The following is a 27988-nucleotide window of genomic DNA, read 5'->3' as shown; positions in this document are numbered from 1 at the left end:
AATCACCAATCATTGTTTTACTAAGAAGCACCTCAGTGGACCATGTGGAAGGGGACAGAGAAAGAGATTCAGTTGGAGTTTTAGCACCAGCGCCCTCTGCTGCTCGCTTTGCAGTAATGGTGAAGGAGCCAGTCAAATAAGAAGAAAAGCTTTCTTTACTTAATAAAATGGTTGTTATCTCCTCTTCTAAGCTCTACACAGGTTAGAAAAGGAGAAGTAAAGAATTGAAGTGAGGACAACGCTGGAAACACAGAAAACTCCTACAAAAAGGAAATAGCAAAATGTATCACATACAAGAACGGGTATCTACAGAATGATTCAAAAGTCCCTTGACATGTTAAGTCTCATTTCTTCGCCTGTATTTGTCTGAAGTGATCCAGAGACTTTTGAACCACATGAAATGCAGAGAAAAAGACCAAAGAGAATTCCAAGTACCCTCTGGTATCAAACAATAATAAAAGACAGCAATTATGAGATTTAAAACAGTGAAACCTAAAGAATAAGGTTTAACCCCTTTCTATTTATGCTGCTGGTCTTGTAAAGATACAGCTCTTAATCCAAATCTAATTGATCAATGTCACCCTGGCCAGCCATTTACTACTGATTGAAGCACACATGGATTTGAAATGTTTTTTTTCTGGTGAGGGAAATATAAAAACAACATATGATACAGGTGATGCCATGTTTAACCGATATAGGCCAAACACTATGAAAGCTGAAAAAGATAAAAGCACAGAAAAAAGAAATTTCCTTAACAGACTCAATATTAATAAAAGACATATTAATGCACTGAAATATTAAAAAGAAGCTAGGGCACTTGAGACCCCAAGACCCCCCCATATACTGTACAAATCTACTGTAAAACAAGAACAACAAGAAACAGGAGAATACATTAACAGAAAGATGAACAGAAAAGAACTGATGGTTGCACAGGAAAAATAAAAGTGCAGGTGCCCCAGAAATGACTTCAATATGGAAAGTTGCTTTAAAAAAGTGAGTTTGGTTTTATCGCCCAAGGACATTTAAAATTCAGCAGTCACTCTCACTAAAATACAAAAATAAATACAAATAAAACATGTCTGTTGGCCTACTTTGAATTATCACTAAAATCAGCAGATTACAGTATTTACAAAATAGATTCGGCAGTTTGGGGAAAGCAACATTCTTGTGACAGCTGCTGTAACAAACAATGACTTGAGATTCTGATAGGCTGCTTAACTAAATTAACAGGGATGTGACAGAGTGTCTGTTTCCTTTCACGGCAACAAAAACTGTTATTTATAAAAGCGAGGACAGCACACAGTAAAAAATTTACAGAAACTAAATTAACCAAATTGGTAGCATTATAGGAAATAAAAAGATCACGACAGGTAAATGTACACGACAGGAAAGTCCATTTGAGACCTCCTTTCATGAGAAGATATTTGAACCACTGGCATGCAGACTGGTGGACACATACCCCTAGTGTCATTGGAGGCAAAGTTGTGGCAAGACGCTTTTCCCACTGACTGGGGCGTGGCTCGGGTGTGGATTCCATAAAACTGCGTTTTAATTCGCAAATACTAGCATGATGTTTCAAAACCTCCTCCTGGGTCTTATCCAGGTCCTAGTAACAGGCAAAACAGACAGCAGGGGTACAAATGGGACAAGGAATAACAAGTACATTAGTTAAAAATAAATAACAATAAATAAAAAAGGGTCGTAACTTGGGGGTGGGGTGGCGGAACAAAAACACAACATGCCAAGTCTTACTGATATGTTACAGCCGCTTGTAATATGACTAGGGCTAAAATGACTAAATATTAAGGCTTAAATTATTAAATTAGTTACAAGGCCTTTGATACAGGCAGACTTTGTTGTATTCAAAGATAATAACACAGCTGTGGTGGAATTATATATATATATATATATATATATATATATTATATATATATATATATATATAATTATAATATTAATATATATATAATTCAATAGTTTTAAAAATAAAAATAAAATCACCACCTGCTAGCAGTTAATTTAGGTAAGAGAACATTCTTTTTTCTAAATAGCATGTAAACGTTAGACTTTTAAATTATACATTTCAGAAGTTCTTTTTTTTTTTTCAATTATAGATGTGTCGTAATTTAGGTGTGCTGCTGTGGTCCTTTTGTTTTTAAAAACCAGCAATCAATTTGAGTCATATGATATGTACCATACTATTGGCTGTGTTGTTTCAGTGAGTCAAGGCATTACTGTACTATACCCGTAGTATATTTAGTTTGTTGTTATCTTAATATTAATACTACATTAAACTTATAGAATTAATAAAAGCTACAAAAGCGACAGACCTGCTATATTAATAACAATTAGTCTGGTTATGGTCAGATACAATAAAATATAACTTCATCTCACTGAAGATGGACACATTTATTATAAGGCTTGAGTATAAAGCACAAGCTGTTAAAAAATAGAGTGTGTGAAGGCAATTCTGCCACGGAACATTTGCAGTTCCAGCATGCATCCAATCCCCTCATGCAGGTCCATGCGCAGTGTCCACAGATATAGCCTGTGAGTGAAAGGTGGTCTTCAGGAAGAGCAGCAGCCCAGGACAAGAGAAAGAAACCATTTGATTTTTCATACCAACCTCCAACATTAAATTGCTATGCCTGACATATATATTTTCCCCCTTTATTCTCAATGACTTGCTCTGTGGAATCAAAATGAAAACACAAAGACATTTGCATAGCAGATAACACAGAAAATAACCCCCCCAGAAATCAAATGAAAATTGAAAGAATCAGTGCGCAGGCTAGTAATGGCTTCCCGAGCATTTTGCCGGACTAAACCACAACACGAAATAGAGGGTTCAGCCTTCCTCAAGTGCTCAGGAGTTTTTTTTAAATTATGAATTGACCAGTCAATGTGGTACATGGTATATAATACAAATCAGCATGTTGTAGTTTGTAAGGTTGGGAAGCTATTAAAACAAAAACACCACAATGACACTACACACGATTCTCCAAGCCCAAACACAGATGGAAGCTGCAAGAATGCAAACACCTCTATGATCAACAAACTGATTATAAACCACCTGCAGCTGTGAATCATCTTCTCTCTCTGTCTGTCAGATTACCCCACAGAGCCCACAACAGAAAGGGCATGTTAGTGTAACACATCAGTGCTGAGAATCAATACTGAATGTTTAGAAGTAGGGAATGAGTGGAAGGGCAGGATGTGAGTTTCCTTCACAGACCTCGCTTGTTTCCACTTCAGTGGCTGCTGCTGCTGTGCCATCACTTTGATTTTCCTCCACCTAGATTTTTGTAAAAATGGTTGAAGTAGCATTTGGAAAAAGGTGAAATGGAAGATGGGAGGCTTCATTCAGTAGGATTACATAGAATGGGATGGAGAACATACCATTCCTATTTCAGTTTGCAGACAGTGACAATTTATGTAGCATGAGAAAATCAATGAGCATGCTGATCTTTGAGATTTTACACCAATACTTTTTCTGTGTATTTTCTCAAAGACACAATGTTATGAGAAAGAAATCTATTGATCCTATTTGACGTAATAATCCAAAAATGGACAACAAAATGTTAACCTAAGTCTCTTGGTTACTTTCACCACTGACTATGGGGGTCAAGAAGAGCTACTTCCTCATAGTGACCTCTGGGCAACGTCTCTGACGACAAAAAGCTCTTCAAATCGAACTTACCATGCAGTGCTTAAGCAAAGCAATGTTGGGTTTGGTTAGTACTTGAATGGGAGACCACCTGGGAATACTAAGTGCTGTAGGCTGCATGTTAAGCTCATACCACACACACACACACACACACACACACACACACACACACACACACACACACACACACACACACACACACACACACACACACACACACACACACACACACACACACACACACACACACACACACACACACACACACACACACACACACAACACACAATGACACCCTGACTATTCCAAGTACTGTGTAACAGTGCCCTCTACTGAAATGAACATGACAATGACTACCTAATGGAAGCCTCTAATAATAAGGCAACTACCTGAAGGCAACTACCTTATATTGGTTTTAAAACTACTGGAAAACTAAAGAATTCCCATAATAAATAATAATAATTAAAAAAAATTATAATAAATAATAATAATAATAATAATTTCAAAAACACTAAATAACTAAGTTTATAACAACGTTAAAAAGACAAAGCTTTAACATTGCACAGATTTCTTTGTAAAATAAAAATATCAATCTTTTAATAGCTTTGTTCCTTCAAATCTGTTTTGCATTTAGATGTTGACCGATGTGCCCTTTGTTCATATCTATTAAAAGAAACGTTCATCCTTTTATAACATCTTTCATTTTACACAGAAAAGCTTGCAAGGCCTCAAAAAAGAAAAAGAAAAAAAAAAGTGAACTCAGCAGCAGCTAGGAAATAGGATTACACACCTCCTCTGGCTCTGCTTTGTCAATTGAGTTATAGTCACAAGAGGTGATCAATGTCGCCTTAGACTCCAGGTAGCAAAGGGACAGAGCGAGAGGAAGGGACAGGGTGAGGGAGAAGGGGACCGACTGAGAAACTGAGAGAAGCAGCGCAAATATGAGAAAGAAGGAGGGGATGAGGGAAGGGGAGGTGATGGGGATGTAACACTGGAGGCTGTGGGGCAAGAAGGAGACACAGTCCTTTGGCAGGCTGGGAAAACAGATATAGCAGTCTTCATCCAGCAATGTGGGGAACTTGAGACATTTGTAGAAACTGAGTAAGAAGTGAAATTGGGAAATTTTTACAGAGTCAATGCCCCCTTCTGGAGAGTAATGGCACTGCTTTGTGGCTGGAATGGCATAGTAAAGAACGAGATGGTTCGGTGAAGAACCTTTGACATCATCATAAAGCTCTGATGAGGTAATGTCCTTGGCATTCTCTTGGGAACTGGGTGTATAATTAGCAACTGGGCATTCTTGGTCAAGTTCAGCCAATGACAGCGGGTCGTCCTCTGAAATGTCTGTCAGAATATCCAACTCATGGATGGTTTCCAGGTTTAGGGAAAGAGATGACATGGAGCAAGTGGGTGACAAGGGGTACATGAAAAGAGACTGATAAACCACGACCCCATCAGACAAATTGCAAAAAAATAATTATAATGTGCAATGAGAAATTATATAGAAAGGAGTGTGCATGAAAAAAAAGAAAGAAACAAAATGTTAGTCTGTGAAATCTCAGGTGCAGCAGAATTCAACAATGAAAGCAGACATTAACAGCAATTGCACTAAAGTAGTCAGGGGAAAGCAAGCAAACTTTATAGAGTTCTAGACCTCCTCACACTGTGCACAGGGCTGTTGTTATTAAGACAGGGTAACCTTTGGTTATTATCATAGCCCTGGTTCCCTGAAGTAGGAATATTAACCATTACAAATGGGTGTTTCCCCTTTAAGACACCTGAACCTGAAACTTAATACCAAAGACTTCTTATCAGAGCAGTGTGACGCAGCTGCTGCTCTGCCCTCGAGAGCATAAAGGAGCTGTGCAGTCTGACAATGATGCCATTTTCCTTTGAGGATTGCGAACTCGAAGTTAATGGTTAATATTCCTATTTCAGGGAACCATGGTTATGATAACAACCTAACGTTTCCTTTCAAGTAGAGAATACTAACCATTACAAATGGGTGACGTACACCCAAGCTGTCGCAAGGACATGGTAGTACCTCACTGAGCTACAAAGCTGAGCCAAAACCGCCTTGTGCTATTAATCAGCATCCAGCAATAGCTGGAAGAGACACAAGATGAAAACTCACCTAATGTTCTGTTGTGAGGGTGGATTGGGAAGCCGTCCTCAGCACTAGTGCTGAAACCAGGGTTATGTGGATCTACGACATTCAGGTCAGTAGATTGCATACGTCCTGGACAGATGGACCCTGGAACCAACCCCATGAAGTCACCTGACCTCTGGTGGAATGGCCAGTGAACTTCTCTAGCAGGGCAGATTGGTCAGTTCATAAGCAGTCTTAACTGTGCCTGTCAATCATTTAGACAGACGCTGTTTAGGCAGAGCCTGTTCTCGGGAGTTCGCTCCATAACAGACAAATAATTGCTATTGACTACCTCCACATTTTAGTCCCGTCAACATAAAATATGCTAATGCCCGCACTGGGCAATGCATATAGAGCTGGCGCTCCCTGTCAGATTGGAAAGGAAGGAGATGGAAAGCCTCCAACTCGACCGACTGCTTAACATGCAAAGCCGAGATGGTCTTCGGCAAAAAAGCCGGGTTAGTACAAACGGTAACCTACATTCTGGACTGAAAATTTTAGACAGGCTTTTCATACAGAGAATGCTTGCATTTCACTCACTCGCTTAGCGGAGGTGATTGCAAGCAAGAAAGCCACCTTGAAAGACAAACATTTGAGCTCAACTGAGTATATGGACTCAAATGGAAGTTCCATCAGTACATTAAGCACTACATTTAACCTCCAACGAGGAACCACAGCCTTCACCGGTGGTCTAAACCGCCGAGTGCCTTTCAAAAATTGCCACGCCAGGAAATTAGCTCCTGGAGAGACAATCTATGTTTTACATGGCAGACCGAGATGGCTGCCAGATAGATCTTTAAAGTGGATGTGAATTTCCCCTCAAAAAGGTCCTGTAAAAACTGCAGTATAACTGCCATGGGGCATGTCACGGGTTCAAATCCACAAGACAAGCACCATGCCTGAAACACGCCCCACTTGCACCCATATTGGGAATGGGTAGAGGCTGCCCTGGCATTTTGCAGGTTGTCAATTAATCTGTAAGAAATCCAGACAGCTCAAAGTGCCCTGCGCCTGACGTGCTGGCCACAGGTGTGCCAGTGCATCTACACTCAGCAGTCCTGTCTCTTTATAGACAACCACAGGGGACAGTGTGCCGATTCCTGAGAGGCAAAGAGGTCTACCTCTGCTCTCCGAAATCAGGCTCACAACCTCAGGATGGAGCCTCTGTTCTGCACTGCTGGGGACCTCTCTCAAGAGGAGGACCGCAGCTCAATTGATCACCCCAGGCAGGTGAACTGCCCGGAGTGAGAGGAGGTTCATTTGTGCCCACTGCAAAAGATTGTGGTGGTTGATGTAGGACACCACAGATCCGTACAAACAAGCACGTGTCTCCTCCGAACCTACTCCAAAAAGTTCTGCAAGGACAGGTACACTGCCTGCAGCTCTAAGATTTATGTGGCGACCCTTCCATGGTGGCTGCCACACCCCTTGCACTGCTCGTCCACTCCAAACGCCGCTCCAGCCTGAGTTGGACACGTCTGTGGCGATGACCTCCCTCTAGGTGACACTGCCTAGTGCCATGCCTAGGCGTAGATCGGCCAGCTGTCTCCACCAAGAGGGTGCCAGTAGACAGTGTGGAGACACTGTCAACAATAGGTTGTGAGTCCAGGCGCACTCCTAGATAGGCAACTACCTGGGTGGGCATTAATTTACTTTCAGGCCCAACCGATGTAGGTGGTTGGTAATGGGCTATCTTTGTTCGTGTGCCTGTGCTGGAGACTTTGAGCAAATGAGCCAATCGTCCAGGTAGTTGAGGACCCTGATGCCTCAGAGTCTTAACAGAGCCAGTATAGAGAGGTCGAACGGCAGAACACAGAACTGTTATATTGTTCTCGAAAAGTTAACCTCAGGTACTTCCTGTACATTGGTTTTATGGGGATGTAGAAATAGGCGTCCCTTAGGTTCCCTGTTGAGCTGCAACAGTTGTTTCGAAGTCAGAATCTTGCACCGTCTCATACACAGGTTCACCTGTCTGAAATAGAGGGTTGCCTGAGGCGCATCCTGCACTGTTGTCTAGGCACAGGGCGACTGAATGTACGCCTGCCTCTGTGAAAAGTGGGTGTGGGTCGTTTCTGGGCGGGTCCATGAGAAGTGGAAACCATCTGCCCCACTGGTTTCTGGTGAAACTGGGGTTTAAGAGTGCCACTGTGCTATAGGCTGCAAAACTGCAGTAGCCCGCTGTATCAGCAGCATAAGAAAAGCTGAGCACTGTTAAGAGCCCGGACCATCAGATGGGAACACTATATCCTGTTCATGAGCCTCCTCAGAGGCAACTATAAATAGCACATCACTCCTTAGATCACATGCCCTTACTGCTGAGGGGCAGGTGGTAGGAGACCGGTGGTACCGGTGCTGTTGAGCGCTCTTGCAGCAGTTCAGTAAGAATAACCTTCTGGTGTGACTGGACCTCCCAGATCTTATCTATCTGCGAATGTGAACAGCAAGCTTTCTTCTTCCTCCGATTTGAGGGGGAGAACTGGGGGAGGAAGGAGAGGAGCATGGCTTCTCGGCTGGACTCCTTTGACTGAATCACCATCCTTTGGCACAGAGCCAAAGGAGGGGGTCCAGCCTCACTAACCAAGCGTGGCAATGCAAAGTGCTGAGCGGACATGAGGGAACGTTTCCTGGAATGACCGGCCAACCAACCGTCCAGCATATGCTTAGTGAAGTGGACACAAAAAACACAAAGTGCGATCAATCAGAGCCTCCTGAGCATGCTCTGGAATCAGACAGACAATGCACTTAACATGTTTGTCTTCTAGAGGCAACTTGGCCTTGCAAGAAACACATGCATGAAACCCAGGCATGGTAGAAACAGACTCTGCACTATGTAGTAGCGCCCACAGTAGTAACAGTAAGCAGTGTCAGTACAGCAGTAGTGCACACAGTCGATAATGCCAATATACACAGTATACAGTGTCAGTGTAGATAAAGAGGACAGTACACACAGTATACAGTCAGTGCATACAGTGTTATTGTACCCAATAGACGTCAGTGTGCATAAGACAGTGACTGTGTCAGTGCTCACAAAACATAAATATTGGCACACACAAAAATGAGTGCCTGTGCACAACATTGACAGTGTCAATGCAACTTAGAAAATAGTGTCAGTGTGCAATAGTGTCAGTGCACAGAGTAGACACTATCAGCACACACAATATAGTGTCAATGCGAACAACATACACACAACAAATAGTGTATGTGTACAATATGGACAGTGTCCGTGCACAGCATTGTACAATGGACAGAGTCAGTGCATATAGCAGCCAGGTGTCACAGCATATAAGACACAGTGTCAGTTAAATAGAAGTGTGTCAATATGCATAGTATACAGAGTCAGAGCGCACAGTATACAGAGAGTGTACACAGCAGTCAGTGCCATTCGGGACCGAATGGTAACCTTGGTTCAGGTATTACAGGTGCGGGGGCGACAGTTTCTCACGTAACGTTAGTGGTGTATTAACAGCGGAAATTTCTTTGCAAGACAACCACTGGCTAACCTTCCAGTCAGTACAGATACGAGACTGGTAGCAGCCTGCTTTTAAAACAAGCCTTTGGAAAAGTGTGCTGATAGCTACACTAATATAGCATTGAGCTGCTAAAGTAGGCAGGCCCACTGGAGCAGCTTGGTTTCGTTTCAATCCTTACTCTATTGAAAAAGAGAAAGAGAAGGAAAAAAAGTAATATATTATAACAATATCGAAATAACATACAATATAATCTGCACACAAGCGGAACGCGAAACGAACACAGGTGACAACTAAAAATACAGTTGTAGTCAAAAGTTTAAATACTCCAATGGAAATTTATAATTTCTAGACATTTCTTGAAAAAATTTTGTTGCAAAAGTTTAGCTTTTGTGGATGAGGAAAAAAAGTTACAAGAAATAGAAATGGAAAACTCAAAAAATGCTAATTCAAAAGTATTCATACCCTACAAGGAAAACGAAATTAACAGCTAGCTGAGGCACCTTTAGCAATAATAACTTATTTTAAACAATTAGGATACTTTGCTTTTGGCATGATTCTTTAGTGATTTTTGACCATTCAACGCAAAATTGTTGCAGTTCATTCAAATTCCGAGGACTTCTCTTGTGCACCCAGTCTTTTTCAACTCATATCAAAGACTCTCAATCAGATTTAGATCAGGACTGACTAGGGCATTCCAGAACCTTGATTTTATTCTTTAACCATTCTGAAGTAGATTTTGATGTGTGCTTTGGATCGTTGTCATGTTGGAACATCTAGTTGTGCTTTAAACCAAGTTTTGTAGCGCAGGGCTTCAGATGATTGGCCAATATTTTTTGGTATGCTATGGAATCCATTTTACCATGTATTGGAACTAAATTTCCTTTGCCATTAGAGGAAAAACAGTCCCATAGAAGGACATTACCACATCCATGCTTGACAGTAAGTATGGTGTTCTTTTCTTTGCACACCTCACCAGACTGACTCCAAATGTAAAGACAAATAGCTTGATTTTTGTTTCATCACTCCACAAAACCTTTGAACAGAACCAGTATCCATTATTCAAATGCCGTTGTGCAAACTTTACGTGACTCTTCTTGTTGAAATGTTTTTCTAAGAGTGGCTTTTTCCTTGGCCTGTGACCATTGAGACCTTCACCATGTAATACTCAACCTATAGTTGAAATGGAAACCCCAGTCCCACTTGCAGCCAGTTCACTTTGAATATTTTTGGCAGTAAATCTTGGATTGTTGTTAACCTTCCTTACAATTCTTCTACCTGTTTCATCTAGACTGAGGGATCGTTGACAGTATCACGAGTCTTATACTTCTTGATAATAGAAAGAATATTTAAAATTGGGATACTCAAATGCTTGGAAATCATCTTGTATCCTTCTCCAGCTTTATGACAACAAATATTTTTCTGCATAAGGTCTTCATACAGCGCTTTACTTTTCCCCATATTGACTTATACACTCTAAGTATGTTCACCTACAATCCAGTATTTTCTAGAATTAGGTCCTGCATTATCATATTGAAATATCTAACACCTTGTAGACAATACTATTATAGCATCAAAGGGTATGAATACTTTTCAATTAGCATTTTTTGAGTTTTTTTTTTTTTAATTGCTGAAATAGTTATAGGCATTTATTTCCTGTACATTTTTGTCTTCATCCACAAAAGCAAAACTATATATATATATATATTTGCATTTATCCGAGGAGTAGAACATTGTACAGCTGAAGGAGTGCTAAGGATCCCTGGAAGGACAGCGCTTGAGCCGCAAGCTTCCCCCACGGCAATAGGCCGCAGCGGGACTTTACCAGCACTCGGCTGAAAACACAAAAAAAGATAGAAATAAACAAATTTCACTTCAGCGATTCAATATTTTAATTCCGCATTTAAAAGGCAAAGCTTTAAAAATTGAAAAAAAAGGGTAAAAAGAAAATTTAATATGAGTGCTCAAGTATTCAGGATCAGCTGAAAAGGAAAATGACATCATTGTCGGTGCTCACAGGGGTGGATCACCAGCTGTGTCACACTGCTCTGACGAGAAGCTTTGGTATAAAAGTTTCAGGTTCGGGTGTCTAAAGGGGAAAAACCCATTTGTAATGGTTATATTCCCTACTTGAAAGGGAATCGGAGATAACAAAAAAAAAAAAGAGACATTTAGATATAAATTGGTTTAGAATGTGCAGTGACAAAATTTATATATTATAATAATAAAATAATAAAAATTGAAATGATCCATATCTAAATTTCATTTACCTGCATCAGCACAGCCGCATGAAAAGGCCGGCCATTTTTTGACAAATATCTTTTAAAATAATACTGTAGTAAATGGGTTCAATATAAATAAGACAAAAAAACAAATACAAATAAAATAAAAAGGAATACAAAAAGAAAAATGAATGTATATGCTGTCTAAATGTGTTCTCTGCTCATTATCCCTTACTGGTCATTTTTAAACTTGTTTCATAATGACAAAATATACTTGTGATTTTTTAAGCATCCCAAATATTCAGAAACAGTAACATATGATGATCAAGAACACACGCCACGAACAGATACAAAAATTCTGAGGGTTTAAAGTATTCCTTCATTATACTGAAGTCTGCTTCTACAAAAATCAGACCATAGCAGCAACTGCTTCATTTTTATTGCAATAGATGCTACTGTATGTTGAATACATTATTTGATAGCAAAATGCATCACTTGCTATGCTTTCTTTGCATGCAATGTTCAAACACTATTTTACTTAAAACAAAGGGAACTGGATGGTGTCGGTGGTTAACAAAGACATATTGGGGTGGATGTAAAGATACACGCAAAGTGATTTGTGGGTGCAAAACCCCCATAATGCGTTTGGCAGCCGTAAAGTCTGATTTTACATGCAGCGTATGTAAAGAATGGTGTTCACCTGGCGATCTGCACTCAATATGAAATTTGCACTTTGCCATCATTAATTCATTATATTTACATGCAGTCAAATGAAGAAAAGAGCATGGAAATTGGGCTGAATCTGAATACTAAGCAGGCACAAACATTATAATGTGATGTAAGGATTTTGCCTCGCACCCTGCAAAAACGTTGCACCTCCTCTTACAAGGTGCAAGCCATTGTAGAAGCGAGTAATCAAGATCTGTATAAAAGCACACACCTGCAGAGACCTGTCATTGGCTTCAGGGTGGCTGCTGTGGTGCACTTCCTGATACAGTGACACACACTTAGCTCTTGTTGAGGAGAGGCAGGAACACGTTCGGAGGAGAAGGGCAAGATAAAGATGACCCGGGATATTCAATCTCTTGGTCAGTTGATTGGGAAGCTGGAGGATATGGAGCTAAAGTGTTATCGTCTCACTCCACGGGTCACACTAGACCTAACAGCTGAATTTAGGGATAAGCTAGACCTCAGCGTCAATCTAGGGACCGCTATCACTGTACACGTGAAAGTGCTAGGTTTGCTGCACTATTTATCCTCTGGGTCCTTTCAGACCAGTTGGAATGACGGAAATCCCAATCAGCCTTTTCCAGAGTGCTAGGCACATTTCTGGATGTCATGCTGAAAAGGGCAGGCCAATACATATCATTTCCAAAGGATACTAGCATAACTGATGTTGGCTGACGCTTTTCCAAACAACTCCGTTTCATGAGTGACCTCAGCCGCAAGGACTCTCAGCTCCCTTCTCAAAACTTTTCTTTTCTGTGCACCAAGAAGACTTTGTTGTCCTTCCTCTGACATCTATTTTTGGTTTGTATTTTCACACTTCACAAACGTCCTACAGCACCTACTGCTCTCTGTACTCCTAACTCTGTCACCTCTGGGCTGCAAGTTCAGCTGCTAAATAGACCGATGCACTCAATGAGACCTTCATTATAATAATTGCAGATTATTATTTGTGCATGTTGAGTATTTTGCATTGCTCTTAAGCTTACATATGTCTCATTGCAAAATAATTGCCTGGCCACAATGCTATTTTTAATTTTGCACCCGCAATTATTTGCACTGTGCCTATACTTACATCTACCCCATTGTGCTTTATTTTTATTGACATTGATTGGCATTACACAAAGTAGTATAGAAAGACTAAAGAAAGCTAACTTCAGAGCTAAAATACTACTGTAACGTGCAAAGATTTACCAGCTTTTGTCACTTAGTGTAAATGTAATATTTGGTTAAAAGGAAAATAAGCTCTTCAAATTAGGAGATAAACATGCAGTTTCCCCTTTTAGAAGACATATTCATAAGCAAAAATAAATAAATAAATAAATAAATAAAAAAAAAATAATAATATATTCCGATCCGCGAAACCGCTTAGCCCTTTTTTGTTTTTATAAAAATGCTTTATATATATAATATATAATATATATATAATCTATATATATAGATATATATATATTATACTATATATATATCAGTGACGTAGCATACATTATGAAAATGTTTCACTATCCTCAAGGAAAAAGTGTATTTTTAAGAACAGTTTGTACCAATTCCATGTATGTGACAGATATTTTTTTGAAGTTTCCTCAACACAATCACATAACATGTAAAATGTTTTAATAGTTTCTACCATACCTTGGATTCTGGGGAGAGTTCCATTTGAGTTCTGAAGGGTGTTCCAGCTTCTTCTGCATTATCTTTATCTGCTGCATCACCCTTCCCATTGATTTCAGCAGCAAGAGAGTCCACCAGGCTGTGATTAGTAACACTGACTACAGGAGCTGTGGAAACACAGGATATCATGGTTTATGTTTTTACTACTAACAGCCTCCCACCATACAGGCTCGATCCATCCTGACCTGATTGTGACTGGCGTTGTGCTTTCTGATGGTTGTTTTCTGCACACTTTGCCATTACTGGAAAACCCAGGACACCCTTGAAGGACACACTGTTCAGTGGAGTTACTGTCCACCGTCATGCCCCTTGTGAGGTCACTGATGTCTTTCTGCTTCCCCATGATTGTTGGTGAACAGTTTATAAAATATCACATACATTTCCAAACTCATACATTGCAGACTCTTGGATTTCTATTTGAATTATTTTGCCAGTCAGTGTATAATAGAACTCATGATCAAGATTAATGGCATGTAATGGCTTATTCACTGCTCCTGGCAACCTGCAACATATCACCAATGATGGAATTCATTATCTCTACACACCTCAAAACAAAAAGAAAACAAAACAACAAGGAAGAATAAATAAATATCCCCCTCACCCAACAGGATATAAATACAAATGCCCTCACTATCATAATTGAGATTTAATATGAACAGTTTAAATGCATATTGCATACATGGGTATTTTTTACAAATTTCTATATTAAAACACACAGCAGGGGTATCATCACCTGTTGTCCTGGATGTCATTTCGATTACATCACTTACCCATCTCAATTCTGAAGCACTTACTTTTTACACAACACTAAGTGCAATATTAGGGTCAGTTCAATGTGGCAGAGAAAAAGAAAACTTCCCTGAGCACTACTGGCAAACGACTTCCATCCAATTCAACAGGGTCAATAGCATGAATCATTTTAAAACGAATAACAAAAAGAAATACATTAATGCAACACAAACTGACATATGTTTATTTCGCATTACTGCACCACGTAATACCTAACAAGTTATAACTGTTTAAGAAACATATTCATTTGGCAATGATGCCTGACCTACTAGTTTGCTAGTACATCACATTGCAACTTAATCTTTATAGCTAGAACAACCTACTGAATGGCCACAAGGAGGAGCTATAACACTGGGAAGTTCTGCCAATTTGATTACAGAATCCAGATTATAAACAAAACATGCTTTACTGTCTATACAGTAAAACACATATGTATCCATGTAGATACAGTAGAACTGGGTAATGTTTACCCATAGGTCCTGTATTTTCTTAATCTAGACAGTAAGTAAATGTTTTCTGGTGGTCTCAGTTTGGCTTCCAAAAAAAACAAACAAACAAAAAAAAAAAAAAAAAACTACTGTATATTCACCTTACCAGCCTATATTATTATGAATGATGTAGTATACATATTGCACGCATTGTATTATTATTAAGTTTGTTCCAATACAGAATTAACTTTTGAAATCTCTAATGATGATGCAACTTGAGTAACTAGGGATTACAACACAGCAAACCAAGTCTGGCTTTACTTGAACCAACACTGAAATATTTCCATAAAATAATTGTTTATAACACACCAAGGCTTTAGATATTCTACACAAACTACAAAATGTATAACCACCTCCTTAATTAAAATGTTCTTTCTTTAGGAGACTTTCTGCTGTTGTCAACTGATTGACAAAAAAAGTACCATTGTAAAAGATCACTTATTTGAAATATTATTCTTTAAGCAAAATTAGAACAAAGACGCTAAGAAAGTGTTTTTAAAATATAAAATAGAAGCAATATGATATGCATAAATGTGTAGCATGTTTATTATATCTGTCCAATACTATAAATCAGTCGAAATGCGACACCCGATTTAAGCACCAAAGTGTAAACCAGAATCAGAAGAACAGTAAGGCTCCCCTAATGGAAACATGATTTGTTGACATGTTATTTTACTCAAAGTCTTGGATCAGAAGTTGTTTGCCAATTGTTCAAGCTGCTGGAAATGAAAGCCAGGTGTGTTATAAAACACAGTTCACACAGAACAAACTGTGATATCATAAAAACTCTCGTTTTCTCTTAACCCTCTCCAGACCACGTGGGCTCCAAATCCTCTGGCCTCAGGAATATCAAGGATGTTTTCACAAAACATTTGGCGAGGTCTCCAATTTTATTATTATTATTTATTTATTTCTTAGCAGACACCTTTCCCAGCGTGACTTAGAGTTGTATACCAAAAATACATTGAGAATTACAGTACGATTAAGAGCAAGATACAAAATACAAGTTCTATTGACCTGTTCCTGCAATTTGATTCTAATTTGCAAGAATGAAGGGAAGTATTCACATCACATTTGGTTCTGCAATAAGTTTTAACAATAGAATACAGCTACAGAATGCTGTCCTTCTGGGTAGGAATGGAAAAATAAATACATGAACAAATATAAAAATGGAAAGAATTTATAATAAAGGTGTAGAATGATCCCCCGGTAGGAATGCGCTACACCTTGCACTGTCTATGCGATATTTTTTTTTTTTTTTTTACCAGCTTCACGAACTCACTGTAAGCCTTAACATTACTGTTTACATTTCTAATCCCAACAGACAGCTAAACATATTCGATAAAACACCTCACTTGGTTGATGTTTTATTTAGCATCCGATTTGCAAATCAATGGACGGCACAGCCAGGAGATTGAATATGAATTGAATAGCCTTGTGTGGCATCACTGTTCCTAACAGTTCTGTTATACAGTCGTCCTTTCACTCTAATTAATAAGTCTGGAGGGGGTTAACAGTTCAGAAAAAAAAAAAAAAAAAAAAGACACCACTCTTAATTTGTGATAAGGGCGTCAGCTAGGAAATTAATAATAATAATCCTTAGATGACAACCTTATTTTTTACTTCATGTTTGTTTTCAGCTTTGTAGATTCAGTAAGAGCCCTTGGGTGACATCTGAGGTTTAAACCACAAGGTTATGGTCGCACATTACCCTCCACTATACATGCCACTACCTTGAAGCTGAAGGTCTTCTATATTGGGACGGGCTGCTTCAGACTTCGTGCCTGGTAAGGTGGCATTGTGTTCTGCAGATGGTCGTTTTTTTTTTAAAAATAAATGTAAGATTTCCTGTAGTCGCTGCCCAATAGAACAAAATATAACTAATTTAATAATACTTCCAAATACAGTACACACATTTAGACTAAAGTTTTGGGTTTTTTTGAAGAAAAAATACTACACTGTTTCAAAAATATTTTTTGTAACAAACAAATGTAGCTTATACTACTGACGACTGGGGTTATACAGTACAGTAAGAGAACACACAATTCAACTCCTCCATGTCTTACTGTGCATCTCTCTGAATGAGAGGAAACGTATGTTGGGGATGATTTCCTTTGTCTTGCCATGGAGAATGTTGTTTCATTCAGGTTATTAAGCATTCTTCAGGCGTTCAAAAAAAACAAAACAAAAAAAACCTCATAGCAGCTTTGTGGACACCCATCCTCAGTAGGTCTCAGAGTGGTCTTGTGTATAGTATTGCATTTAGAAGTTTGGATTATTGTTTGAGCTTCTCATAACTTTGAAACACAGAGCCTTATCCCCAGACATAAAACTACAACTTCTATCACATCACAAATAAAGACAAATTTTGAGTTTTCCCTTTTCCAGTCTGATAGGTAAACTACTCCTGTAAGTGCTGTTAATGTATAGTTTTCCCGTTCTCTTTGCAATGCAAGTCATTTGAACATCCTAAGGGTGTATGAATAACCCGACCACTTTCACACCTGCTTACCTCCATCAAGACTCCTGGACACTCGATTACTGGAAGTGCGTTTAAAATATGGAGCTGGTCTGTCAATGAGAGTGCTGGCCTGCCTTGTCTGAGCTTGTGTTCGACCACTGTAGCGGAATTTGGAGCCCAGAGTCAGAAACTTGGCTTTCGGGGGTTGTTCTGGTGATGCCAACCTTTTAATGCACACAAGAAACAAAACATTCATCAACTGAAGACCTTCTAATTCTTTCTTTTCTTTTTTTTTTTTTAATATAAAATTTAAAAATCTATTAGTTATGAGTTTAAAAATATTTACACTGACAAACAATAAAATTAGGCCAGATTAATAACCTTTAAAACTTTACCAATATGGTTGGGTGCCCTTTTTTCTGTAGGAAAATAATGAAAAACACTCAATGTAAATATATTTACCACTACTAAAAGTCTCTGTTCTCATGTTCAGTTGGTGCCGTGGAGATACAATGGTTCATATCTTTGCACTTCTTTTGAGACTGAACTTCATCCAAAGGTGGATTTGTCTTGGAGCCCAGCATCCCGTCATGATGCCTACTGAACCTCCCTCACAATACACAGCATTTTCAACTAAAGCTTTCACCAGCTGGTCATTATAAACCAAAGAAAACAAGACACTAGAGTCCTAAACTCACCGTGCAATACTAACTTTTGTGTGGATTATCACAATGGACCACGAAAAATTTAACAGGGGAGCAACACCTTACCGCTTAATGGCAGAACATGGTTTGACAAGCATAAAGCTTTTAATGTTGCACAATAGCAGTGAGCCTGGGTAGCCAGCTGGGATCTTGAGGATGAGGGGATTAAGAGTAGACTATAAATCCCACCCATCCAGAATCCAATACATATGTTTCTCTATGATTTTAATTGACTTGTTCAAGAGCAACTGTAACTTTAGATGAAGTTATTTACATGGTTAGTGTCAATGAAAAGAGCACAATGCTCAGTATACTTGGACAACTGAAACAAACCTACAGATACATTTTTCATGGCCATACTTATTATAAGCATGTTATGTATCACTGTTAAATGCAACATCAATACTAGAAGAAACACGGAAAAAAAAAAAAAAACATCCCAGTATGTGTTTCTGTGGCAACACCTTGGTTTGCACTTTAAGACTCTTATGGGAGCTAAATTTTTATGTTTTTTTATGTGGACAGATCAAGGCATGGTCTGCTCAACTATTATTAAAAAGCAACTGTACTCCTGTAGATCCTTGAAACATATTCGGGTTTCAGCATAATTCCCATATTGTAAACTAACATGAATTAATTTAGGCAGAATGTTTCAAGTTATTGTTCCAGACATCACAATTACAGGAAAATGAAATAAATATATTGTCTTGTGCTATTTGCATTTATATTCCTAATTGAAAATCATAAGGTCTTATGGTCCAAAACTGCACACCAATAGAAATGTATCATATTTCAGACAAAATGCATTTTTCAAATGACCCATAACTAACGGCTACGGTAAAGGAAAAGTTGTACTGTGATTCAAAGTACTTAGCATAATAATTATTATATTATTATAAAATAATGACAAATAGTTTGTTCTAGTTCCCCATCTTTAATGCCAAGAAAACAGAGAGGCCATGCAGCAGAATATTAGGGTCACAAATCTGTTTCTAATTTTGTAGGGTCAGTACTTTCCTACAGGCTGTCAAACAACATGCTGTAGACCAGGTGGTACTTGCTCAATAAGATGTGTTTTATTACAAGACTGTACACAGAGTGGTGTTTCATTATAAAACGAATGGTCTCAAACTAACCTCTGGAGACTAGCCAATGCTCTTGTTCAAAGGCTGCCAGATCCCAGAGTAATTCTTGTGGTTTTACCAACCTCAGATTTGCTACTATGGGGACCGAGTGGAGCTTGGTAGCAGTGCAGCGATATCGGGCTAGTGTTTCTGGTTTCGTGGGCTCAAAATAAAAACCAACCAGAACATTCTTTATGAAATGCAAGATACTTTATGAAGTTTGATTTCGATTTTTCAGAACACTTCAGAACTGCTTATTCTGAACTGGCTTGCTTATGCTGCTACAGGGTGCAACAATGTGCTTGTTGAGCAATATACAGCCTTAATGAATTTGACATTTGCTGCCTAATGTGTAAGGCAGTCCATATAAACCACACCACAAACTGATCTGAAAAGTATTCCCTCTGCTTATGTTTTTGGAAGGGTTTGGATCTGAAATCATAGTTCATCAATTCTAAAAAAATAAAAATTTACAGTTGGGAAATCTGAAACAAAATGGTTTCTGAAGCTGGGAAGATGTGTCGCAATACAATCTAGGTAAAAAAAGGTATTTGATAATTCAGTAATAACCCTATTCCACTTGACCTAAATTGTGCTTCTTATTTTTTACAGCAATACACAGCACATGTTTTTAAAAAGGGCAGATTTATTTTTTTATAAATTAAATAGATAGGATATATTTAACGAATCTGACTTATTTATCTCCAAGATACAAAAGATTTCTAGCCACCTATAATAAAAAAATGAGAAGTTGTGATAGATGTGGTGACTGGTAGACCAGTATATTACAACTGGATGGTCTCAAAATAGAAGTGTCTATTTATTTTATATTGTTTCGAGAACACACTGCCGTATTTTATAAAAAGAAAGCATGCACCCTGTGCATAACTTGCATGGCTGACTAGCATTGGGTTACTTATACATTCTACTCCCTGCACGGTGTATCACACTTACGCGCAACATATTGCACACTTGTTACAGCAATTTAGCCTATATCATAGTTGCTATCTATAGCAATAAAAAAGGCACGGGCTCCTTCTTGTTGACACATTATTACAATAGTTATTTAGATAAAAAAAAAATAAAGAAGTATTCTATATATTTTTTTATCTCTATATATATAGATAGTATATATATATATATATATATAGGCTATATATATATATATATATAGTATATATATATATATATATGATATATAATATATATCTATATATATAATGGGTTGGGAAACCCCAACTATACTGCACACCTTGTTACAGCATTTAGCCTATATATATTTAGGCTATCTATAGCATACAGAAAAGCACCTCCTTCTGTTACATGTTATAGTCCAAAAATGACATTATTACAATAGTTCATTTAGAATTAACAAACCACACGCTGCAAGCAACAAATCTAAATGTGTTACCTAAAGAAAGTGTGGTGCTCCACACAAACCTTCCACAGCCTCTTGGCAGCCCGGTGGTTTGGCAGCTTAAATCCAATCATGCTCTCAAACTGCTCCGTCTGGAACAAAATCAATAGAATCTCTTACTTCCTTAGAGTGGGTTATAGGTAAAGCTAAGGAACACATGCTCAAAAAGAAATACTGCCGTGCCAAGCAATTTGGTTTCAATGCGTCTGGAAACAATAAAAAAAAATCTCTCATAGAGTTTTTTTTACAAAATATATATTATATATATATATATATATATATATATATATATATATATATATATATATATATATATACATACATACACACAATTTGCACTGTTTGTGGCAGCTCTTCCATTCCTCAATCCTCCACAACCATACAACCATTCCAGAGACACTGCCGGTTCAGATCTTACCTCCCCTGGTCTGACTTTGATGTAGAAGTTACTGCGTTTGTAGGAAACCTTGAGAATCTTTGGCCAAGCAAAACGATTTATTCTGAGTTTGTCTTTGTAGACGAGCAGTCCACTGGCACATACGCCCAACATGATATCCACTCCTTCCGAATCCTAACCCACAGAACAGAGGATTAAAAGAATCTGGTGTGGATTTATTTAGCTCTTTCTTTAGGTAGAAAGAAACACATACTTTTAAAATAAATTTCACCCAAGTTACATATATTTCATATAAAAAAAAAAATATAAAAAAACCTTTAAAAGCTGGTGGGTTGATTAGATACGCATATTTAATGCTTGGATGAGCCACATCTGCATTTTACAGCACTGAATTACATCCAACATCATCATAGTGGACACCACAGGATTGACCCTAAAAACAATTGGTTGATACAATCCAGGTGGATTGCCAAGTACTGTAAAATGCTCTAAAAATCCTGATGTGTCTTCTAGGCAGAGTACAGTTTGATCAAATCAACACCTAAATAAAACATGCTTCCTTACGAACACAATTGTGAAGGTGCTAAGCACATAAAAAAAAGTACTGGGGATAAAAGAAGGCCTTTTTTAAAAAATGTTTTAGACTTGGAAATAGAAAGCACTGTTTATTGACCCACTTGAAATGAAAGGTGGTACCAAGCTATTTACTTCAAGGGAGATTATCTTCCAGACTTGACAGTGTGACTGTACGTGGTTTGGCAGTTTGCAGCACCGAGCATTTACTGACAACGCTGGGCTTTGCGACTTCCAGGCTAAAGCTAAACTTCTCACTGCACTTTTGTTTCTACTGACAACTGGGGTTGCAACCTACATGACTGTCTGTGCTCTACACTAAATGATAACCACAGCAACTTCTGTTCTTGTGTATGGGGGGGAAGTTAGAGACACACATTTTTCAATTACTTTGTGACAATTTGAAGAAAAACTGTTCATGTAACCTCATTTCAAATGTTAAATAAAACTAGTGAAATTATTCTTCTACCAAACATCACCTAAAATAAATGACTGTTATACAAGATAAAAATCACAAATTAAGAGCAGCATATCATACAAAATAAATAATTCTCACAACTATAATCTCTTTACACTATCCTTGGTTAATCTCCAGCTGTTTAAAACAGCTGGCGTCTTATTGAAATCAAATGTATCATTCACTTAATAACAATGAGTAATAAAGTGAAATAATGTTTGGTAATCTTTACCAATAACATTATCAATTGCACCTTGACATTTTTTTTTTTTGCTTTAATTCTGAATCTTAAAAGATAAATTGCAGCCAATATTACCTTCCTCTTTCTGATCTGTGGAGATATTTGCATTGCTATGTCTAAATATTTTAAGGTAAAACGCAAGACAAGTAGACAAACTGTTTAACAACTGCTGCCACAACCATTTAGGCCAGTCCAGATCATTTGAAGTCATGGATGGACAAGTTCTTTTAAAAAGCTGACTTATTCTTTACAGGCTTATTGATCACAACTCAAAATCAGAAGAGACATTAAAGGAGTCACTTCTTCACGTCTTAAGGGCTGTGTGTAGAACAGTCTTTATATTCCGATTTGCTGCTGTTTTTTTTTTTCATAATATATCCAAAGACTGATACTCAAACCTATTGTTATAGAATCAAAAGTACCTACTCTAATCATTGAAAACTGCATGGTGACGACAAAACATCCAGTATGTGCATGCTGAGTAAGAGTGCATTCCTTCAATACTGGTACTGTCATTTACTGCACAACATTTGAAATATTTGGTATTATTACATATTAATACATTTGGTATTTTTGTCTCTGTCTGTTAAATCTACCTTGGCATGATGTAGATCCACTCCATACATGGAAAGTTTCTTGGCATTCTCTAAAAACTGATTATCAGCCTGAGCTGGAGTTAATCCCCTACATGAAACAAGAACATAGTGTTGGTATTAGAATACTACAAAATTAAAATATATTACAGCAGTCAAACACACCTAAAGGTATGACATTTTATTTCCTCCTATTATAAGAACAGAGAAATGTGCATTTGTTTGACTTTTTGGTACAACCCTCTAAAAGCAATTGCAGGCATTTTAAAAATCAGGTTGGATAGACGAGCATCTAGATTTAACAGGAGCCAACCTAACCTGTGTGTTTTGTGCAGTTCTATCACTTTCTCTTCCAGCTCCTTGGTCTGTGTTGGTGCAAACTGGAAATTGCTGATGTAGTCCACTCTATGCTCTTCAGGATCGTAGTCTCCCAGCTCAGCTTGCAGGGAGTAGGAACCGAGAAGAGCGTGAGTCACGAACGAGCAGGGCAAACAGCCTGAAGCAATATCCTGACGAAGCTGAAGGCACAGGTAATATCTAGAAGGGAAATCAAGATGACAATCAGAATGTCAGATGTACTGTAACCACCAACCTACTTTAAAAGATATAGTCTTCAAATTACTAAACCGCACAGGTATTAGTACCATGATAAAATAAGCTACCAGGACGTCAAGAATAAGTTTCACCACATTAAGATTAGCAATTCTCATGCTTTATCTAACAATGTTGTGCAACATTTTGGGTAGATTATTAATATATACTGTATGCTTTACAACTGATCATGGGCATCTATTATAGATGCAAGTTCTGTTAATAAAATGCATCATTTTTCCTCATATTGTAGGTGTTTTATTCATTTATTTATTTAGGGTGTGTTTGTTCACGTGTAAAAAAATAAAACATACCTAGTTATATCTTCAGTTAACTGCGAGGGATCCGGTGGATAGAATTTTACACTGAAGGCAAACTGCCAAGGGGAACCTAGAAAGAGATTGTTTGAAAAAGTAGTTACATTACACACATTGAGAAAGTGATCCATTTTAGAATGCAAGTTTGTTTGATGGGTAACAGGAGATTATATATATATATATATATATATATATATATATATATATATATATATATATATATATATATATATATATATATATATATATATATATATATATATATATATATATACACACACATACACATACCGCCACAGGTTTATGCACATTAGCCACACAACTTGTAACAAGAAAATACCCATAGTGCAGTGTCTAAACAGTTGCTCTCCCCATCAGCTAGTCAAATACAAAAAGACTCCCCTTAATGTAACAGCTGCATTCAAATACAAAACAGCAAAGAGCGGACGGTGAGAGACCTTCTTTGCAGGCTTTGCCAACGTGTGCCAAAGAAGAAATGGATGGATTCATGCTGAACTGTTGCATTTTAAAATCAATGAAAAGACAATTAACCAATTGTACAGTATTTCGAAATCGACAGCAATGAAGACATCTGTCAAGATTTCAGCAAAAGCCAGGCCAGGCTTTGGACAGTGGCCCTGTGACCCTCTGCCAACATCGCTACAAACTGGAACTTTGTTACAACACACAGAACATTTATAAGAAGAAAGAAACACCTGGAAGGCCTCTGTGCATGCCAACAGAGACTCATCAGGACTAGAGAATCTCTAAGAATCATTACTTGTTGATTAAGCATTAGTCAATTACTTACAATATTATCAAAAGTCGTAAAATTAGGAAATCTGCCACTAAATGTATCATACATTACTTTTCTAAATGTCTTTTAAAAAAAAATAAAAGTAATCTATAAAAGAAAGGGTTAGTTTAATGAAAACAAAAATGCACTGCAATTGTGCAGCAGGAAAAAATATATACATACATATATATATAATTTTATATATTTATTAAACAATTCTAAGGATCTTCCGCACACTGGGGTATTACAGTAGCCATGACTTTATATAAACGGTATACTGTTGCTGCTGCTGTTTTGCTATACAGTTTAGCAAGCATATGGCAAACTTAAAATTAGGTGAATATGCAGCTGGCTGAAAAGCTGATGAAAGAAGAAATCATCTGCTTTCCCATTTCAGAAGCACCAAGGCAAAGAGAGAACATGGTGACAGTATAAAATGTTAAATATTACGGTGACAGTTGTTTGCACTCTATTTGTTGCTTGTCTTCAAGGGTGAGCCTAGGCTATGCTACAGTAAGTAGTCAAGGATTCACAGTAGTATTTCATCTCTTTGAACCATAAGTCATGTGTTAATTGTGTAGTATTGTAATTGCATGGAAACATAATATTGTATCACCATACAATTCAAAAGTTGAATACAATTCCAATGAAAAAATGTAATTAAAACATATTAGTCTACAACTCTGCAGTGACAACACCAGGGATGGAAATTAGACTCCTATTGCACAGCAGTTTCACCCATTCCATGGTTTAATATGTGCTTCATTAGGCCCCCAATGTATTGGTAACAAACCTAATAACTACAATTGGATCAAATTGCAAAGCAGTGGGATTATTATTTCCATCCCTGGACAGCACATGTACTGTACTTAACTTGCCGTGCTTATGTACTTAATGTAAATGTATGTTCTTGTGTGTTAAACTGTATGGGTATATGAATACTGTATTAAAACACAAACTGTAAAAGCATTGAAATTACATAACAAACAGATATGATAATCCTCAAAGGAAGCGGGTAAATCATGGACAACTCCTCAAAACCATGAGTCAACCATAACACAATATCCCCAAAGTGCAGTGCACTCCTGTTCCAAGCAGAACATGACCTATCTGGTACATATTTCAGTTTGTTCCTAATAATTAGAACCACCCAAATCATTATTTATTTATTATCAAGGGCATGATTTCATGCTGGCCTCTATTGCCCCCAGACTCTGCATCTGACTGACTCGGCTGTGGGACCCTGGTGATGCAACACATTTTCCGAAGCACCTGCAAAACTGCACTTTTAGCACAGCCAACTTGAATGAATAATGTACACAGCTGGTCCTGTGAATGCAATTGATGGCTTATTAGAATTCCCTGTAATCCTGGGGTTTAAGATGCTGGATAAAGCAGTGAAACTGAACATCCATAAGGTTTCAGTTTTCAGGCAACTTTAATCAAGATAGGACTTCAAAATGTCAATATCGTTAAACATTACTGTGCTAAATTTACTGTTACTGACCACCCAGGATAAGGCAGTTAAAAGGATGTCAGTTATCAATGATCACTTACTTACAACGAATTGTGTTCAGTACAGAGTCATTCAGTACCTAGTCTTAGATTTACATACTATATAAACAATATATAACAAATATAGTATCAATATTTATGTTACATATCAATGATCACTTACAAGGGCTAACTGAAGTAAATGTATGTGTGTGTGTGTGTGTATATATGTAATATCTATCTATCTATCTATCTATATATATATATATATATATATATATTAGTTGGTCATTTTCAGAATGCTCATTTGAGATCTCTTCCAAAACCTTTCTTTACATGACTTGTTTCCATGCGCACAACTCTCAAATTTGCGTCTAAATACGTTACATAAAATGTGAAAACACTGCAAACAAAAGAATTTTCTAGTAAGTACATAATGAGTTTATTTGATATTCTATAGTACAGGGGTGGGCAAACTTCTTGATCCTGTGAGCTGCATATCAAAATTTCCATATGGCCGAGAGCCGCAAGACACATACTTTAGCAAAACATTTTAAATACTAGCATTGTTCTAAACATTTTTTTTTTAATTCTCTCAAACATTACAATGGAATCTTGCACTTAATCTGTGCGGTAGTTGTTATTTCTTGATAGCAGGAAAATACACAAGAATGTCGATACAACACTGCCTACACAGTTTTGTGTAACTTACTGTACTGTACTGATCTACAGTGTATTACACTGTAAATTAAACACTATGGTGTTTTTTTTCCATTATTTCTGTTTAGACTAGATGAATTACACACTTTAAATAAAATATATTCAGTTATTATGAAGCAAAATACAATAACTAACCCAATTTCACCAGAAAAAAAAAAAAAAAAAAAAAAAAAAAAAAAAAAAGTAAAAAACACACAAATTTTTTGTAAGGATTCTTTTTGACAAACTCTTCCCTTGAAGATCTGAATGCCAGGTTTAAAAAAAAAAACAAAAAAAAAAATGTTTTTTGTATGTCTGACAAATGCACTGTATTTACTTTGAAAGGGATTACAGTACCTGCTCGTGCCAAGGCAGAAGATATGTAAATATAATATTAACACTCCAATTTTATAAAAATATTCAATCATTTGAATAAGGATGGGACATTTGGTATGAGTGATATTCCATGCCATACTAAACTTGCTTGAATAGTTAAATTAGCTTCTTACTAAATGCTGAAAGCAGCCTCTGCTAGCTGCCTCATACTTTCGTTTATTACTTGTGAAGGGTTTGCTCAATGCCATTGTCTCCATGAAACAAACAAGTACATAATTCAAAATAATGAAAAAAATCAACTTTCAACTGCACATCCAGCTTTCACGCGGTGATCGAAATACGCACGCGCCAGTGAGCAGTGTCGAAAGTCATCAAGGGATGAAATGTCCTTGCAGTGAACATGCAGGCTCAAAAGAAACTGAAGAGACAGGAACGAAGAATGAATAATTAACATGAATGAATACAGACAACAAAAATAAGAAACTTGCTGTGTTTATTTTTATTTTTGCTTTCTTTTCATTTTTGTTTATTATTCTTTCTTCAGTCCATTCGAGCCGCAAACCGTGCGTCATTCAGCATTTCACTGGCAGCCGCGCTTGAAATGCCCAG

At 37.5% G+C, this 27988-nt stretch overlaps 2 protein-coding genes across 20 annotated transcripts in view; both read right to left on the bottom strand.

The window, feature by feature from the left end:
- The window catches only part of LOC121316915 (protein 4.1-like), a 99944-nt gene that overhangs the window by 10117 nt on the left and 61839 nt on the right, over nucleotides 1-27988 (bottom strand). For 11 of the 19 annotated variants that reach the window (XM_041252273.1, XM_041252284.1, XM_041252271.1 and 8 more), the window contains 10 exons: nucleotides 24052-24127; nucleotides 23465-23683; nucleotides 23150-23237; nucleotides 21304-21456; nucleotides 20880-20977; nucleotides 17692-17864; nucleotides 13864-14009; nucleotides 2627-2689; nucleotides 1460-1606; nucleotides 32-193 (listed from right to left, as the gene is read on the bottom strand). In XM_041252273.1, the coding sequence (XP_041108207.1) occupies nucleotides 32-193; nucleotides 1460-1606; nucleotides 2627-2689; nucleotides 13864-14009; nucleotides 17692-17864; nucleotides 20880-20977; nucleotides 21304-21456; nucleotides 23150-23237; nucleotides 23465-23683; nucleotides 24052-24127 (1325 nt within the window). Of the gene's footprint in view, nucleotides 1-31; nucleotides 194-1459; nucleotides 1607-2626; nucleotides 2690-3235; nucleotides 3296-13863; nucleotides 14010-17691; nucleotides 17865-20879; nucleotides 20978-21303; nucleotides 21457-23149; nucleotides 23238-23464; nucleotides 23684-24051; nucleotides 24128-27988 lie in introns of all 19 variants that reach the window. The other 8 variants (XM_041252277.1, XM_041252286.1, XM_041252280.1 and 5 more) reach the window with 5 other exon arrangements.
- Nucleotides 4273-8970, bottom strand: LOC121316918. The gene has a single exon (XM_041252289.1). The coding sequence runs from the start codon at nucleotides 5091-5093 to the stop codon at nucleotides 4437-4439; it is 657 nt and encodes a 218-aa protein (XP_041108223.1). The 5' UTR covers nucleotides 5094-8970; the 3' UTR covers nucleotides 4273-4436.

Source organism: Polyodon spathula, chromosome 6, assembly GCF_017654505.1.
Source record: "Polyodon spathula isolate WHYD16114869_AA chromosome 6, ASM1765450v1, whole genome shotgun sequence".
Taxonomy (NCBI): Eukaryota; Metazoa; Chordata; class Actinopteri; order Acipenseriformes; family Polyodontidae; genus Polyodon; species Polyodon spathula.
The sequence above is the reverse complement of the archived record's forward strand: the minus strand, read 5'-3'. Positions and strand labels throughout refer to the sequence as shown.

Coding starts and splice junctions, on each gene's coding strand:
- LOC121316918 (XM_041252289.1), bottom strand. CDS start 5,093: ATGTACCCCTTGTCACCCACTTGCTCCATGTCATCTCTTTCCCTAAAC.